Source organism: Gracilinanus agilis, chromosome 3, assembly GCF_016433145.1.
Source record: "Gracilinanus agilis isolate LMUSP501 chromosome 3, AgileGrace, whole genome shotgun sequence".
NCBI classification, from domain to species: Eukaryota; Metazoa; Chordata; class Mammalia; order Didelphimorphia; family Didelphidae; genus Gracilinanus; species Gracilinanus agilis.
This window is the reverse complement of record NC_058132.1, coordinates 590,389,563-590,404,372: the sequence shown is the minus strand read 5'-3', so window position 1 is coordinate 590,404,372 and position 14,810 is coordinate 590,389,563. Positions and strand designations below refer to the sequence as shown.

At 37.6% G+C, this 14,810-nt stretch overlaps 1 protein-coding gene across 1 annotated transcript in view; it reads right to left on the bottom strand.

Annotated features, from left to right (window-relative positions):
* Positions 1 to 961: 961 nt before the first annotated feature.
* DNAJC15 (DnaJ heat shock protein family (Hsp40) member C15) overlaps positions 962 to 14,810 on the bottom strand; it is a 62,325-nt gene continuing 48,476 nt past the window's right edge. The window contains exon 7 of the mRNA XM_044669385.1: positions 962 to 1,203. Within this exon, the coding sequence (XP_044525320.1) occupies positions 1,133 to 1,203 (71 nt within the window). The 3' untranslated portion in view covers positions 962 to 1,132. The remainder of the gene's footprint in view (positions 1,204 to 14,810) is intronic.

Genomic DNA, 14,810 nt, shown 5'->3' with positions numbered 1-14,810 from the left:
AATCCTACCTATTTCTAAAGCCCAATTCAAATGTCATCTTTGATATTCCTTCTTAGATCTCTAATATACCTATGTATTACTTTGAATTGTGGCCATTTGTCAGGTGTCCTATGATGGTGGGGAGGGAAGCATGATAAACTAACTCAGTGATGACAGGAACTGTGGACCATGTTGTTGGGTTGTTTTTAGTTGTGTCTAACTCTTTATGGTCCCATTTGGGGTTTTCTTGGCAAAGATACTGGAGTGCTTTGCCATTTCCTTCTCCAGCTCATTTTATAGATAAGGAACTAAGGTAAACAGTTAAGTAACTGGCCCAGGGTCACACAGCTAGGAAGTGTCTAAAGCCAGATTTGAATTCAGGAAAATGAGTCTTCCTGACTCCAGGTTTGATATTTATCCATTGTACCACCTCATTACCTTAAGGCCCATATAAACTCAGTACAGTGCTAGAAATACAACTATGGAACTGAATTTAATTGAATTCCATATTGGCAAGACGGCCTGAATAACCATGCTGTTCCCAAGAAATTAACTCTGTTCATCCCACATTATCATTTTGCCTAACTGATATTTTGTAGTAGGTAGATAATACAGGCACTATAATAAAAATAGGAATATAATAGGCACATGAGAATTATAAACTGTTATGAGAAAAAAATCAAAAAATCACATCTAGCTCTGGGGTGGGGGCCAAAGGGGAAAAGGAAAACCAACAAAAATGTTTTTCAGAATCATCAACTCTGTCTATTCATCCCATGAAATTCTCGTAAATTAAGTACATACAAGGTCTGACTGCAAAATGCAAAATTTCCATATGGCAAATGAACATCAGTCTCATTTCTTTGCAATCACACAATTTATATCAGAAACATCTTGGTGTCATCATAAATGTATGGGAAGACAAAGAAAGAAATATGGCTATTTATTTCAAGGTGGCTTTTAAAAAAGGAAAGCTACTAAAACCATGTAATTCATGTTTTATTTTCAAAAAGGTCAACAACAGAACAATTAGTCTGTTATGCAGTAGGGTGTAAATGTGTAGATCAGCAAGCGATGGTGTAGCTTAATTTTGCAGGGCTTCATTACATTTTTTTAAAGTTCTACTTTCTTCTGTCACAGTAGTCCTTGAGCATCACTGCTTGGTGCTGGATTCTAGCAAGTCTTTTGCTTCATTTATTTTGGTTGCTAAATAGGGAGATCCACCTGAGAGGACAAAGAAAAACAAATGAATTAAAATATACTTCATTATGATAGATTTTTTTAAAGACCCAAATTTAGAAAAACACTCCTAATTATAATTCTCTCTCAGATTTTCTTATGCATTCATCCTCTGAAAAATTGTTTCACAAAGCTGACTAAATATCAAAACAGCATAAATTAAACTTGTGTAGTGAAGCACTACTGACATCCAACAATCAAAGACTTAGCCACTGAGAAAAAAGACCCCGGAAAAAGTTGTAATCTGGAATGATTTGAAAAATATACATAGATTTCACCAGGCAGACAATGATTAGAGCTTTTAAAAAATTCACAAGAACAGCTCTCCTTTCTCAATTAATTTTTTAAAAACAGAATAGCTATATAAGACAAAGAGTCATTCATTCCCCAGTGGCTAAGGGATCAAAAGATAATAGATAAATAGTTTGTAAAAGAATTGCATGCTACTGAATAAATAACCAAATGAAAGAATGTTTGGGCAAATCACAATACCTCTGAGGTTTCCTCTCCCACCCAGCAAATGGAGAAAGATGGGAAAAGATGGAAATAATCACTTTTGGTGTAACTGCCAGGAGATAGGTACACTAATAAACCATTGGTAGACCAGTGCACTGTTCCAACCATTAGGAAACAGATCTAAAATTATGCTTTTAAAAGTGGCTAAAATGTCCATACTCTGTCCCAGAGATGCCACTGTTAGCCATGCACTTACTCCAATTAGGCAAAAGAGAAAAAAATGATCTCATAGAAGCACATTTTGAGATATCAGAGTACTGGAAATAAATTAGGCAACAGTGGAATGGCTAAACAAATTTTTTTATGAATGTAGTGGAACATTATTTTACATTGTGAATGGAGTTGTGAATTGGTCCATCCATTCTGGAAAAGTAAATTGGAACTATACCCCCAACATGATTAAATTGTAACCTACTCACTGACCCAAGGAGGCCACTAATAGGCAAAAGCTAGGCAAGCAGGGTTAAGTGACTTGCCCAAGGCCACACAGCTAGGAAGTATCTGAGACACTAGTGCTCTAAACAGTGTGCTCCCTAGCTGCCCTGATGATGAGTATTTGATACCAGAGGTTTTTTAATTTTCTTTTTCAGTGGTGGGAGTTGAGGATAGGAGGGAAAGAAAATCAATTTCTGTTAACTAAAAAGCAATTTAAAAAAGAACATTACTGTGCCATAATAAACAACGAATATGAAGGATTCTGAGAAACATGAGAAGCCATATAAAAACTGATACAGTGTACATGACCCAGAATCAGGAAAGTAATATATTTCCTATGGTGATGTAAAATGAAAGAACAAGGAAGTGCGAGTCAGTGACGTGAATGGCTGAGCTCCCTGGGTGGGCGAGAGACATGGCCAACCGCTCTGTTTGGCTCTCCGCTGTCTTGGCTAGTTTGCTGGCTCGCCTTTTTTCTTTTTCTTGTTTAATCTCTGTTACAAGCAATATCTTGCTGGGTGGGGAGAGAGATGTATCTGGAAATGACAGTGGCATGAAGAATGATACAACGTTTAAAACAAGAACCAGTGAAACATTCGGTTGCTCAGGGAGATCGAATCTGGTGACGGACCCTTTGAGGTCTTTTCCAACCTCATGGCTCGATAGAAACAGCAGCCGTTCCCTTTGGGAAGCCATCAGAGGAGGCCAGCAGAGTCCGTGGCTCCAAAAACACACTCCTGCGTTCACAAAGGGGTGTGCCATCTCATTGACAATAATAAAGACTCCCAGAAAGGCTCCCTGGCCTGGCCTGTGAAATAATACTTGCAGAGAGCAGCAGAATTTAGACCCAGTCGCGGTGCCCTCAAATGAAATGAGGTCAGTCCTTGTTTAATGTTCTTTTATACAGTGATATTTCTCTCTTGAGCCATAATAAAACAAGGAATATGGAGGTGAATTTTTGGATATGGAACAGTTATAAATGACAAACTGAGCCTGTCTCGCCTCAGATCTGACACACAAATGAGCAGTCCCCAAATGCTGTATTAGAGCTACTTATACCACGTCTGCCTTCTAACTTCACATCTTGGATGGGCATGGCCTATCGCTCCATCTAACTATCGGATTCGTCTTTTTGAGTTTACTTTTCTATTCCCCACCCCAGCTGAGTGCTAACCATCTGCCCAGAGTGGCTAAAAACATCAAAACACTCCGATCCGCCTAGATGTCACTTGTGGAAATATTTCTTGTTTCCTCCCTCCTAGGAGCGTGTGCTCAGGACGGCGCTTTCCTAAACATTGTTCTTATGAATGAGAAATGCAGGAGACAGAAGGAAGAGGAAAGTGACAGCTCTACAAGCCTGGGGTTCGGGTGGGTGGAGAGGAAAATGTTGGATGTAGTTATATTTAGCCTTCTGCCCTTGAGGACTCTGGCGACATTTTCATATCAAGATCTGAATCACTGTAAACACTCATTACAGAATATATCATATAGTGTCAAACTATGCCCTTGAATACACAATGAGAGTGCCTAATAAAGTCAATGAAAACCTTACGGATGTGCTTGGGAACACAAATAAAGTTTGAGGAGAGGTTCTGGGGGCAGAAGGAGGGGGAAGACTTGGACGAGGAAATAATAATTCTTTGCACTTAAGGAGTTTAAAACCTTTGCAGTGACAGGCCAGTGCCAAGCATGATGTGGGCATGTTGTAAATAATACATGAAGTGAACTTTTGAAATATCCCATTAATTCATCCCCTCAAAATTCTAGATGGTTAAATAAGTTGTGATATGCTCATTTATCTGATGGAAAAACTAAGGCATGGAGGGCCAGATGCTTTGCTAATGTCAATGAGCCGATCCCAACAAAGGGGAGCCCTGCTGATTAGAAAATGGTGGAATCCACTATAGTAGATGAACACAATGAAATACTACTGTACCGTAAATGATGAATGTGATGAATCCAGAGAAGCAAGGATAAACTTCTACAAATTGATGCAGAAGGGAGTAAATCACACTAAGAAAATATTTCAACCCCATTCAATTCAATACAACAAACATCATTCATGTGCCTACCCTATTCTAGGCACTGTGCTAGGTGGTGGGGGGATACCAAGCCAAAATCAGAAACAGTGCCTACCTTTAGAGAGTTTACACTTTACTGAAAGGAAACAGGAACACAAAGAGGCAATTACAAAATAGAAAATAACGTCCAGGGTGTGGGCACTAATGAGGGGAAGGGGCCAGGAACGGGTTCATAGAGGAAGAGGTATTTGTTGAGCCTTGAAGAGAGTAAGAGTGTTCTGGGGGAGGAGAGGGGCCACAAGAGAGGAAGGAGAGTGTTCAGAAGCATGGGAGGGGATATGCACAAGCATTGAGGGTTGGGTACAGGGAATAAGTAGCAAATGGGCAGGTTTTCCTGGAACATAAAGGGTGAAATCAATTTAGAGAGACAGCACGAGGGCCAGACTGTGAAACGTCTCTATCTTACAAGTAACAGGGAACCATGAGATTACTGAGCAAGGGAACAAAATGGTCCAATATAAATGTTTGGAATATCATTTTGGCACCTGTGAGGAACAAGAATTAGAGAAGAGAGAGAATGGAAGCAGTGAGTCCACTGGCAACAGTCCAAGCAAGGGAGAGTGAGTGAGTGAGTGGCTGAATTCCAGGGGTGGCTATGTGAAGAAACAGGGATAAATGGATGAGATGCTGTGGAGAAAGAATTTTAGATTTGGCATGTGAGGGATGGAGGGATGAAGACAGTCTGGAAGGATGGTAGGAGACAATATGTGGTAGTGGACAGGCCAAGACTCTCTGAAGTCAGGAAGATATGGATTCAAATCCCACTTTGGGCAATTATTAGCTGGATATCCCTTGGGGAAAAAGTCACTCAGCATCTCTAATAAATTTCCTCATCTGGAAAATGAATAAGATAAACCCTTGGAGAACTCTTCATTTCTAATGCTCTAACATAATCATGCCCTCAACAGAAAGGGGAAAGCTAATGAAGAAGCTTTCGGGGAAAGGTGAGATTTGTTTTGGAAATACTGGATTTAAGCCTCTAGAACATACAAAAGGAGATAACTTACAGGTAGTCATTGACATTTGGCCTGAATCTTAGGGAGAGATATGAAGTTCTGTGAGCCACCTGCATAGAGTTGAATCCATGGGGCTAATAAAATCACTAAGACTGTGAGAGTAGACAAAGCAGAGGAGAGGGTGCAGGACAGAGCTGAGGGATCCATCCACACATGGAAGTGGAGATAGAGGAAGATCTTGCAGACTTCTCAGAGAGAGAGGGAATGAGAAGAGAGAAATGTTATGAAATTCCAAGGAGGAGAAAGTAATCAATAATTTTGAATGCCAAAGAGAAGACAAGAAGGAAGAGGCTGAGAAAAAAGCCACGGATTTTAAGCAAAGGTTGGTATCACTGGACAGCAGCTGAAATCTGATGAACTGCAAAGACTAATTTTGCACTGTGAAGACAGATGACCACACTAATCTTTACTTCCCTCCTTTCTATAAAGAGTTAAGATACAACAGAGATGAGCTGTCAGACAATCCTTTATTTTTCTCTTAACATTTTCCTTTATTAAAAGGAAGTTCTGGTAGTGGTGGTAGGAATATTGGGAAATGACTGTAAGAAAAAAAGCATTAAGAAAGCCTTTTTAAAAATTATTACCTCCCTGCTTGTAAAAAGAAGATAAGACTGATCAAAGGCAAAGTCAGGGGCAAAATCTAAAAAAAAAAAATACATTAAAAAATAAGAATAAGCATCTTATTCCACAATCCACTGTGGGAGATGCCATGTAGAAGAGTAAAAGAGATTGTGAGAAACTGAACTTCTAGGAGTTTTTGACTTAAGGATGATGATACAAATATTCCCAGCATTACAAATTTGATGTTAATTCATTAGCAAAATATCAAAAAGCATCTAAATAAAGCAAAGCAAAAAACATTGTTAAAAATATTTCTGGGAAGTTTTCCTTCTTGTATTCCTCCTTTCCAAATGAAGGAAGGATGGAGGTGGAGGGGAAGAGCAGCTTAGAAAATGGGGAAAGAAAAGTGGAACTAACAGAAGAGTAAGGAAGCAAGGGGGAGAAGCAGAAAAAGGGGAAGAAGGGGGGGGGGGGAGACAAGCACTGAATCTGCAGTTTCTGTTGAATTCTGGGAAGCTAAATTCCTAAAGTGGGGGAAGAATGAGCACTTCCTACTTCTCCTGCAATGCCCTGGTGCCCTCTTCCCTCTCTCTCCCTTCCAGGCAGAATAAGAGACTAGAAGGCTGTTCTGGCATATTCTCTTAGCTCAGCTTGTAGATATTTTAAATGCATGAGTAGAGTGTTAACAATCTTATTCAAAGTGAATGTGTTTTTATTTAGAATGCAAACTAGCTTTAATTCTCCATATTTAGGCTTAAATTTTTTTCTTCACTGGAGCCTTCATCTCTGTCTGCTAGATATTTCTACTTACTTGTACTGACAGTGTTTCCTTTCTCCCAAAGTCAGGCTTTCTGGAATCTGCTCTATTTCCTTCAGTAGTTTTACCATTCATTCTCCTCATCACTCAGGCTTGAAACCTATAAATAATCTTTGAGTCTTCAAATTCCCTTTTCTCCCACATGTGGTTGGGCATCAAGTCTTTGCAGTTCTTCCTTTGTAATAGCTCTCAAATCTCTTTCTCTTCTCATTGCCAATTGCTTAATACTAATATAATTCAGATGTGTCTGCTGCTTGCAAAGTGCTTCCACCACAGACTACTCTTGAGGTATATATTGTAAGCATTACTTCCATATAACAGATAACAAAAATGAAGCTCAAGACAAGACTTCTTAACCTTTTTTGTGTGTGTCATGGATCCCTTGGGCAGGTAGCAAAGCCTATGGACTCCTCGTCAGAATCAACGAAAAAAGAAATGGGAAGAAAAAGGGCCCAGCAGTGCCAGATCTTAAACTGTACTAAAAAAAGCTATAATCATCAAAACAATTTGGCACTAGGGAAAAAAAGATAAGAGGTGGATCAGTGGAACAGATTCGATAAACATGACACCAAAGCAAATAAGCACAGTAATCGAGCATTTGAGAAACCCAAAGATCCCAGCTATTGGTACAAGAACTTACTATCTGACAAAAGCTGCTGGGAACTCTGGAAAGCAGATTGACAGAGATTAGGCACAGATCAACATCTCATATTGTACACCAAGCTAAGCTCAAAATGAATGATTTAAACATGAATGTGTTATATCATAAGCAAATTGGTAGAATACAGGAGAAATTATCTGTCAGATTCATAGACAGAAGAACTCATTACTGAACAAGATAGAGATTCATAAGAGGGAAAATGGATAATTCTAGCTACATAAAATTTAAAAGCTTTTGCACAAACAAAACCAATGCACCTAAAATGAGAAGAAAAACAAGAAAACAGGGGGAAAATCTTTGCATCAATTTTCTTTGATAAAGGCCTCATTTCTAAAATACATATGGAACTAAGCCAAATTTATGTGGATAAGAGCCATTCTTCAATAAAAGGTCAAAGGATATGAAGAAGCAATTTTCAGGAAAGAATTCAAAGCCATCAATAACCACATGAAAAAATGCTGCAAACAACTCTGAGGCGCCATCTCACATCCATTAGATTAAAAACTTTTTGAAAAGGGAAAATGACAAATTCTGGAAGGAATGTGGGAAAGCAGGTTCACTAATGTACCTTAAGTAGAGCAGTGAATTGGTCCAAATGTTTTAGAAAGCAATTTGGAACTATGCTGGAAAAAGTATTAAACTGTGCATGCCCCCTGACCCGGCAATACTGCTATACTCAAAAGAGATCAGAGAAAGGAAAAGAAAATTTATATAAAAATATTTACAGAAGTTCTTTTTATGGTGACAAGGAATTGGAAACTGAAAGGATGCCCATCAATTGGGGAAAAGCTAAACAAGTTGTAATATATGAAGGTGATGGAATATAATTGTGTGGTAAAAAAAGATGAAGGGTTTGGTTTCAGAAAAACTGGGGAAGACTTGGATGAGCTGATAGAAAGTGAAGTGAGCAGAACCTGTAGAACAATTTATTCAATATGATTAATATTGTAAAGAAAATCGACTTTGAAAAACTTAGTAACTGAACATAATGACCCACCAAAATTACAAAGGATTCATGAAATAACATACTATTCATCTCCAGAAAGAACTGATGGTTTCAGATGCACTCTGAAACACATATAAATTTTTTCTTTTTTTTCTTGTTTTATCTATTCATTTATTTATTTTTGGACATGGCTAATTTTGCAAGATTATACAAGATTATAATTTTTTTTCTGGCTTTTCAACATGCGGGAGAGAAGCGAGTGTTTGGAACTAAAAAAAAAAAATTTACAAGTCAATGCTTTAAAAAATATAAAACCAATAAACAGAAACAAAGTGCCATGAAAGCAATAGATGGTCAATAAATGTGTCCTATTGCTAATGAATGGTAAGCTGTCATTCCATTGTCAGTTTTGATTTAATTTGATTCCCCAAACATTTATTTCATCAATTTACCAACTTTCATTGACAGTACCATTTCAGTGAAGAAATACTACTGCTTTTCTATATAGGACAGCTAAGAGATAGAGAGGAACATGTTAATAGTATATAACATCAACAAATTATATACAAAATACTTTCTTACTAATCAAATTTTGTGTAAAAATGATGTATTCAAAGATATTAGTCATCATGAGAAAAGATATGAGGGTTTTTTGACTGACACTTTTGAAATAATTATAATTTATTAATAATGTACATCTGATAATTAAGAATATTGACCTATGAGTGAAAAACAAAGTACTCTGTCCTCCAGACAACACTTAAAATGAAGACTCTCAGATATTTCTATGAATGAACAAGCACTTATTAAGCCTTTACTAGACGCTAAGTACTCTACCCAGTGCATGGGAAACAAATACAAAGCAAAACCAGTACTTTCCCTCAAAGGAGTTTATAGGGGGAGATACCACATAGAAGACAGTGAACGATCAGGGAGAGACACCCTAAAATTCTCCTGGACTAGCTGATGGGCATCACAGGGTAATGACTTATAGATTTCATACAGAAACAATGGCAGAGTTGCTGTTATCATGGTTTCAGAACTGGGGAGGAGGAGATGAGGGGAGAGGGGGAAAAGGGTACCACAGTACTGTGGTTGGCAAGACTGGAGAAGAGGTCTGGAGAATTCAGAGAGAACTTAAGAAGGGTTGGACCTTTCCTAAATCAATGGCAGCCTGTAAGCAAAAGTGGGGGGCTCCTGTGATTTTTCAATACTATTTCCACCCTTCAAACTCACCTACACCAAACCCATAAAACAGAGATATGGTTATTGAAAATATGTCTATTTAAAAAAAAAAGATATTTAAATCTAGTAGAGACCAAATGAGGATTACTTGATGAGAATTTTAAGCCTAAGAAGACTTGAGTCTTATCTCATGGTAAATTAAGAAGATCCAACATCCCACCAGGACCTTCTCAGATCAAGCAAGTGATAAAAAATAGAGACATATGATTGTCAAAGGTGTTGCCACTGTCATGATGGTTGCGAAGAGTATAATCTACTTTGAAAAAGGATTCCCTAAAGATGAAGTCTTCTAGATGTTCCTATTTATATATTATATCTAGTCCCAGAATACCATAAAGCCTTCTAAATCAGATCCATAACTTTTCAAGAACATTTGGCTTAATTATTCATGTAGGTAAAAACAAGAGGATGAGGTATTCCTGTTATGCAGACTATGAGGTACAGATGAATGTTCAACTCAATGCCTGTCCATTAGTACCTATAACATGGAAAGATGTTATAAACAAAAAATGAGCTAAACATAGAAACTAAAAAGGAGGAAAAACTCAAGCTAGATTGCCTTTGGGAAACTGCACAATGCTTTTAATGGCCCCAAAGACTCCCCCTAAAGCAAAGGTACATTTAAAAAATAACAATATTCTTCAGGGCAGCAAGGTAGTGTGGATAGAGTACTAGGCCTGTAGTCAGGAGGACCTGAGTTCAAATTGGACCTCAAACACTTCCTATTATGACTCTGGTAAAGACACTTAACCCTGACTGCCTAGCCCTTGTGGCCCTTCTGTCTTAGAACTAATACTAAGACAGAAGGTAAGAATTTTAAAAAATATTCTTCTAGTAATGTATAGCTAAATGTCATAGAATAAAACTGTCCCTGAAGAATTAAAATTGTGAGACATACCTAAGCCAGTAGAGAGGCACATGGTAGGCATGAGTAAGATCCAACACATTACCAACGAAGAACTTCACAGGAAAAAAAAGACATCTGACTTAAGGAGGTGGACCAATAATAGTGAAAGGCAAGGCTAATAATGGATGGCCTATATATTTCAGTGCTGCCTTTACAAAAACAAAAGAGGTTTGGGTGGGGAATGTTTGGGCTGTAAGGGACTACCCACACAGAAATTAGAGCTCTATCAAAGCTAGAATTTTGATATCTGTACCTAATAAATATGGAAGGGCAGATGCAAAAAGTATGAGATCATGATGATATGATATGATAGAACACAACAGAACATCTCGGTTTAAGTATCTGCTTTGTCACATACTAGCTTTATGACCTCGGGCAAACCACTTAAACTTTCTGGGTCTCAGACTTCTCCTAGATAAGAAAAGAGTAACAAGACTAGGTGATGTATGTCCCTAGAACCTAATTCTGTATTCCTGTGATTTGATTTTATGATCCTCAAATCAATAGAGAAGATGATATGGATATGCAGCCTTTTTGTATGAAGGTCTATAGTTCCAAATTACTTTCCGATTAACCACTCCAGAATACATCTAGCCATACAATCCTCTAGACCATCTCTTGCCATCTTTTCCACAGGAATAACATGAAAGATTTTAGAAAAAAATCTAGTTGAACTATCCAAATACACTCCCCTGATCTCATAGTTTACTATCCTGTCTAAAAAGAGAAGTAGGGTTGGTGTGTTGTTATGACCAGCCGAGGTCAAGGTCTTAATATTAGGTAATGAGAGAAGCACAGTTGCACAGCTAAGATATGGGAGCAGAGATTTGCTTCCCACACCAGCTTGCAAAGCTTCCTTGAAGAGGTTAGAATTCTCAAGTTTGACCACACACTCTAGTAACTGCTCCCGACTGTTGGTTCAGAAGTAACTAGGAAGTAAGAGCTGACTTCCTGAACCTTAGCAATAACTATGTGTTAGCATTAGCCTGATCTGGATATGATCAGATAAGCTGTTACCACGTTCTGACTATGTTTATCAAAGATGTTGTCGTCAAAAGTAAGTTGTTTAACTCTTAAATAATTACTAAAGGCTTGAAGATTAACTGGGTTTATTTGGGTAATTAGAAAGGTAAACTGGGAGTAGGAGAGAGAGAAGTAGGTAACCCTGATTAATCTTGCCTAGAGTATAATAAGTTATAATATTATTTAAATATAAAGATGTCTTAGGTGCAGAGTTCAATGAGACTTTGAGAAACTCTGAAACTTAATATGGAATCGGTTAGATGCTGAGCCCAGGGCTATGAAGTCTCCCTGGGTCAGAAGTTGAAATAAATTTTGTTGGTTTGATAAATGATCTTGAATGAAATAAAGCTCAGTGGCCTCATCAATACAAAGGTGATTGATATGGATAGCAATATAGGTTAACCCTGCCTGCCTATACCAAAATCTCCCTCCTCCCAGAGCCCAAACAGCAGACACCTCCCTGCCTCCCAGCGCAAGAAGAAGTGGGGTTGAATGGTCTGTGCCCTTCAGTTTATACCCCTTACCTAAATGTCAGATTGGCACATGCCCAGGGCTGCTTTGCCAGGTTCTGAGCTCTAAAGTGGCAAACTGCTTTTTGTACCTACAGAAAATGGCTGACTATTTCTGTATATTACACTGTCCAATGTAATCTGCCTCTGGTGAAGTCATGCTGATCCTGGATCATGGCCATGGCTCTTTAGGGAGTTGCCAAATAACTTTAAAACCTATACTTGGGCATTTCCATCTATGGATCTAGGTCTCTCAAGGTATAACATATAAGCTCAATCCACAGTATATAACAGTACTTGGTCAAGTTTTACCTGTCATTAGAATTCAGTTTTCCTTTTAGGATCTCTAAATTCTTCCCTGGTGTGAAGCACCAAAAACAGTCATAGGATATGGATAAGAACTGGGCATGCTCATTTACCTGGGGCAAGTACAGAAATACGGGGGGCAAATCCAATGTCTAGGTATACTTAGCAGGCCCCTGCCTTAGCCAAACTTTAACAGTCACTTATGGGGCTTGGTTGGTAACCATGACAGTGACTGCACTAACCACAGAGGATCTCTTCCCACTTTCAGGCTTCTCTGCTAAGCATTTCCCCAAACCTATCTCCATTTTATGAGGGATCAAAAGGAGTGACAAAGTGCAGAGCTATCAGGCAGGTGATTAGATGGATTCTTGGCACATATGATTAATAGCTAGAAACATTCCACATGAATTTCAGAGGCAGGCTACAGAATAGGAATCCTCATAACAATTTTTAACACTATTTGGACAAAGCAATGATGTCAACAAATAGTAAAAGACCAAACCACCACAATGAACCAGCCAGGTCTGAGAGAATCACTTGGGTTTGGGACTTTGGGTATCCACACAGAGTCCAGAACGAAACCAGACTTTCCTGATTTCAGGGCTGCTCTCTAGCTACTCTATCATGCTTGTTGCCTTCAAACATATTCCTCTTCTTTTCTCCTGATATATATTTTTATTAAAACTGCATACCTTCTAAGACAACTTCATCTTCAGTGGTTATTACACAGATGCAAGGGCTATCATCTCTAAACTCTTCCCACCTTTGGTGTTTTATTTCCTACCTCTCCCTGACTTGCAGGAATTTTAATAAAAGTATCTATTGATTCACTTTCCTTTATTTCCTTTGTTTCTACTTTTCCATAGAGGGGAAAAAAAAAAGATAATCTGTAATAAAATCCTCATTCTACCACTTACTAGCTGGGAAACCTCAGGAAGATTAACCTCTCTATAAAATGGAGTTTTCTCATCTATCAAGAAGAGCATATCTGGCACAACCTACTTAAGATAATTTAAGGATGAAATGAAATTACATGTGCAAGTGGCAGTGAGGTGGCTTGGTGAATTGAGAGTCAGGCCTGGAGACAGGAGATCTTAGGTTCAAACCTAGCCTCAGACACTTCCTAAACTGTGTCATCAAGGACAAGTCACTTAACCTCAATTGCCTAGTCCTTACTGCTCTTCTGTCTTAGAACCGATAATAAGTATCAATTCTAAGATAGAAGGTAAGGGCTATTTAAAAAAGAAAGCAAAAAAGAAAATACATATACAAGTATTTCATAACTGAAAAGTTACATAAACATAAACTACTACTAGCACTAAATTTTAAAATGTAATCTGAATGAAAACTTAGTCATGAGATAAGAAATATAGGTATAGATCTTCACAAACTAATATAGTATGAAGAACAGAATAAATTATTAAATAGTATATAATAAGACATGGTATATAATATGGAATATACATGAACCAACCCATGAAAATTATTACCTTAACATAATATTCCCTCTAGAAATATACTCCAGTAAAAAAAAAAAATCAAGCAATTATTTAAGCAATATTGGACCTTAAGATATACTTTTCTCTCCCATCTCTTTGGGTATGAAAAAAATTCTCTAAGTGCTGTATTTAAAAACTCTGTTTCCTTGCCAACAGGCACAATCAACAACCTGTCCATCATATGGAAGGCCCAAGTGCCTGAATTCCTGACCCCTATTACAAATCAATCAGTGGGGGTGCACTTTTTGACCTGGAAATGGTAGTTTTCTGGAGACAGGAGGCTTAATGGAAGTACCTACATAAAGTTCTTTCAAAATAAGATACTCTCAAATACTGAAAGAGAATTAAGTCAGTAGAGCAGAGATTTCAGTGACTGAATGTTATTACAGACATAATAAAAATATTAAAAGCCATTTTCAAATTTTAATTTATTCATACTAAATAACTAGTATAGAAATTAAGAGAATGGTGTTGGGTTAAAATTATTTTTATAGAAAATAATGAAGTTAAAAAGGCTGATGGAAAATTTTCTTATTTTGGAAGGTATGGAGATTTGTGAAACCCACATTATGCCCCTTCCCCATTAGAAAAATGCAATCCGTCAATAAGGATTTCTTAAAACCCCAACTCTCTTTCTCCTCCCCCTTTGACTTCTGAAATATAGGGCAACTCTTTACCATCTGTTATTTTAAAGCAGAAACAGTAATGAACATATGGGTTTTTTCTCTCAACCAGCTGTAGTGTAGTTAAAGTTATAATAATAGCTTTTCTGTAAGATAAATTTACATTAAAAACCTGGCCAGTTAAAAACAAATGGCTCAGCTTCAGAGTCTTACAGAATAAAATTAAGAAACTCAGAATAATCCATGATATATTATTCTCCATGACTTAGAACAGATCCCATAGAAACTTGCCATTATGTTCAGATCAGTTTATATAATCAAATAGTCTATAATTCATGCTTTCTCTTTCTCATCCAAAATGCCAGAAGCCCTAAACGGGTTCAGATTCTTATATATAAAAAAACTAGTAACTAATTCTTCAAAGCAGATAATATAAATCTACCACTT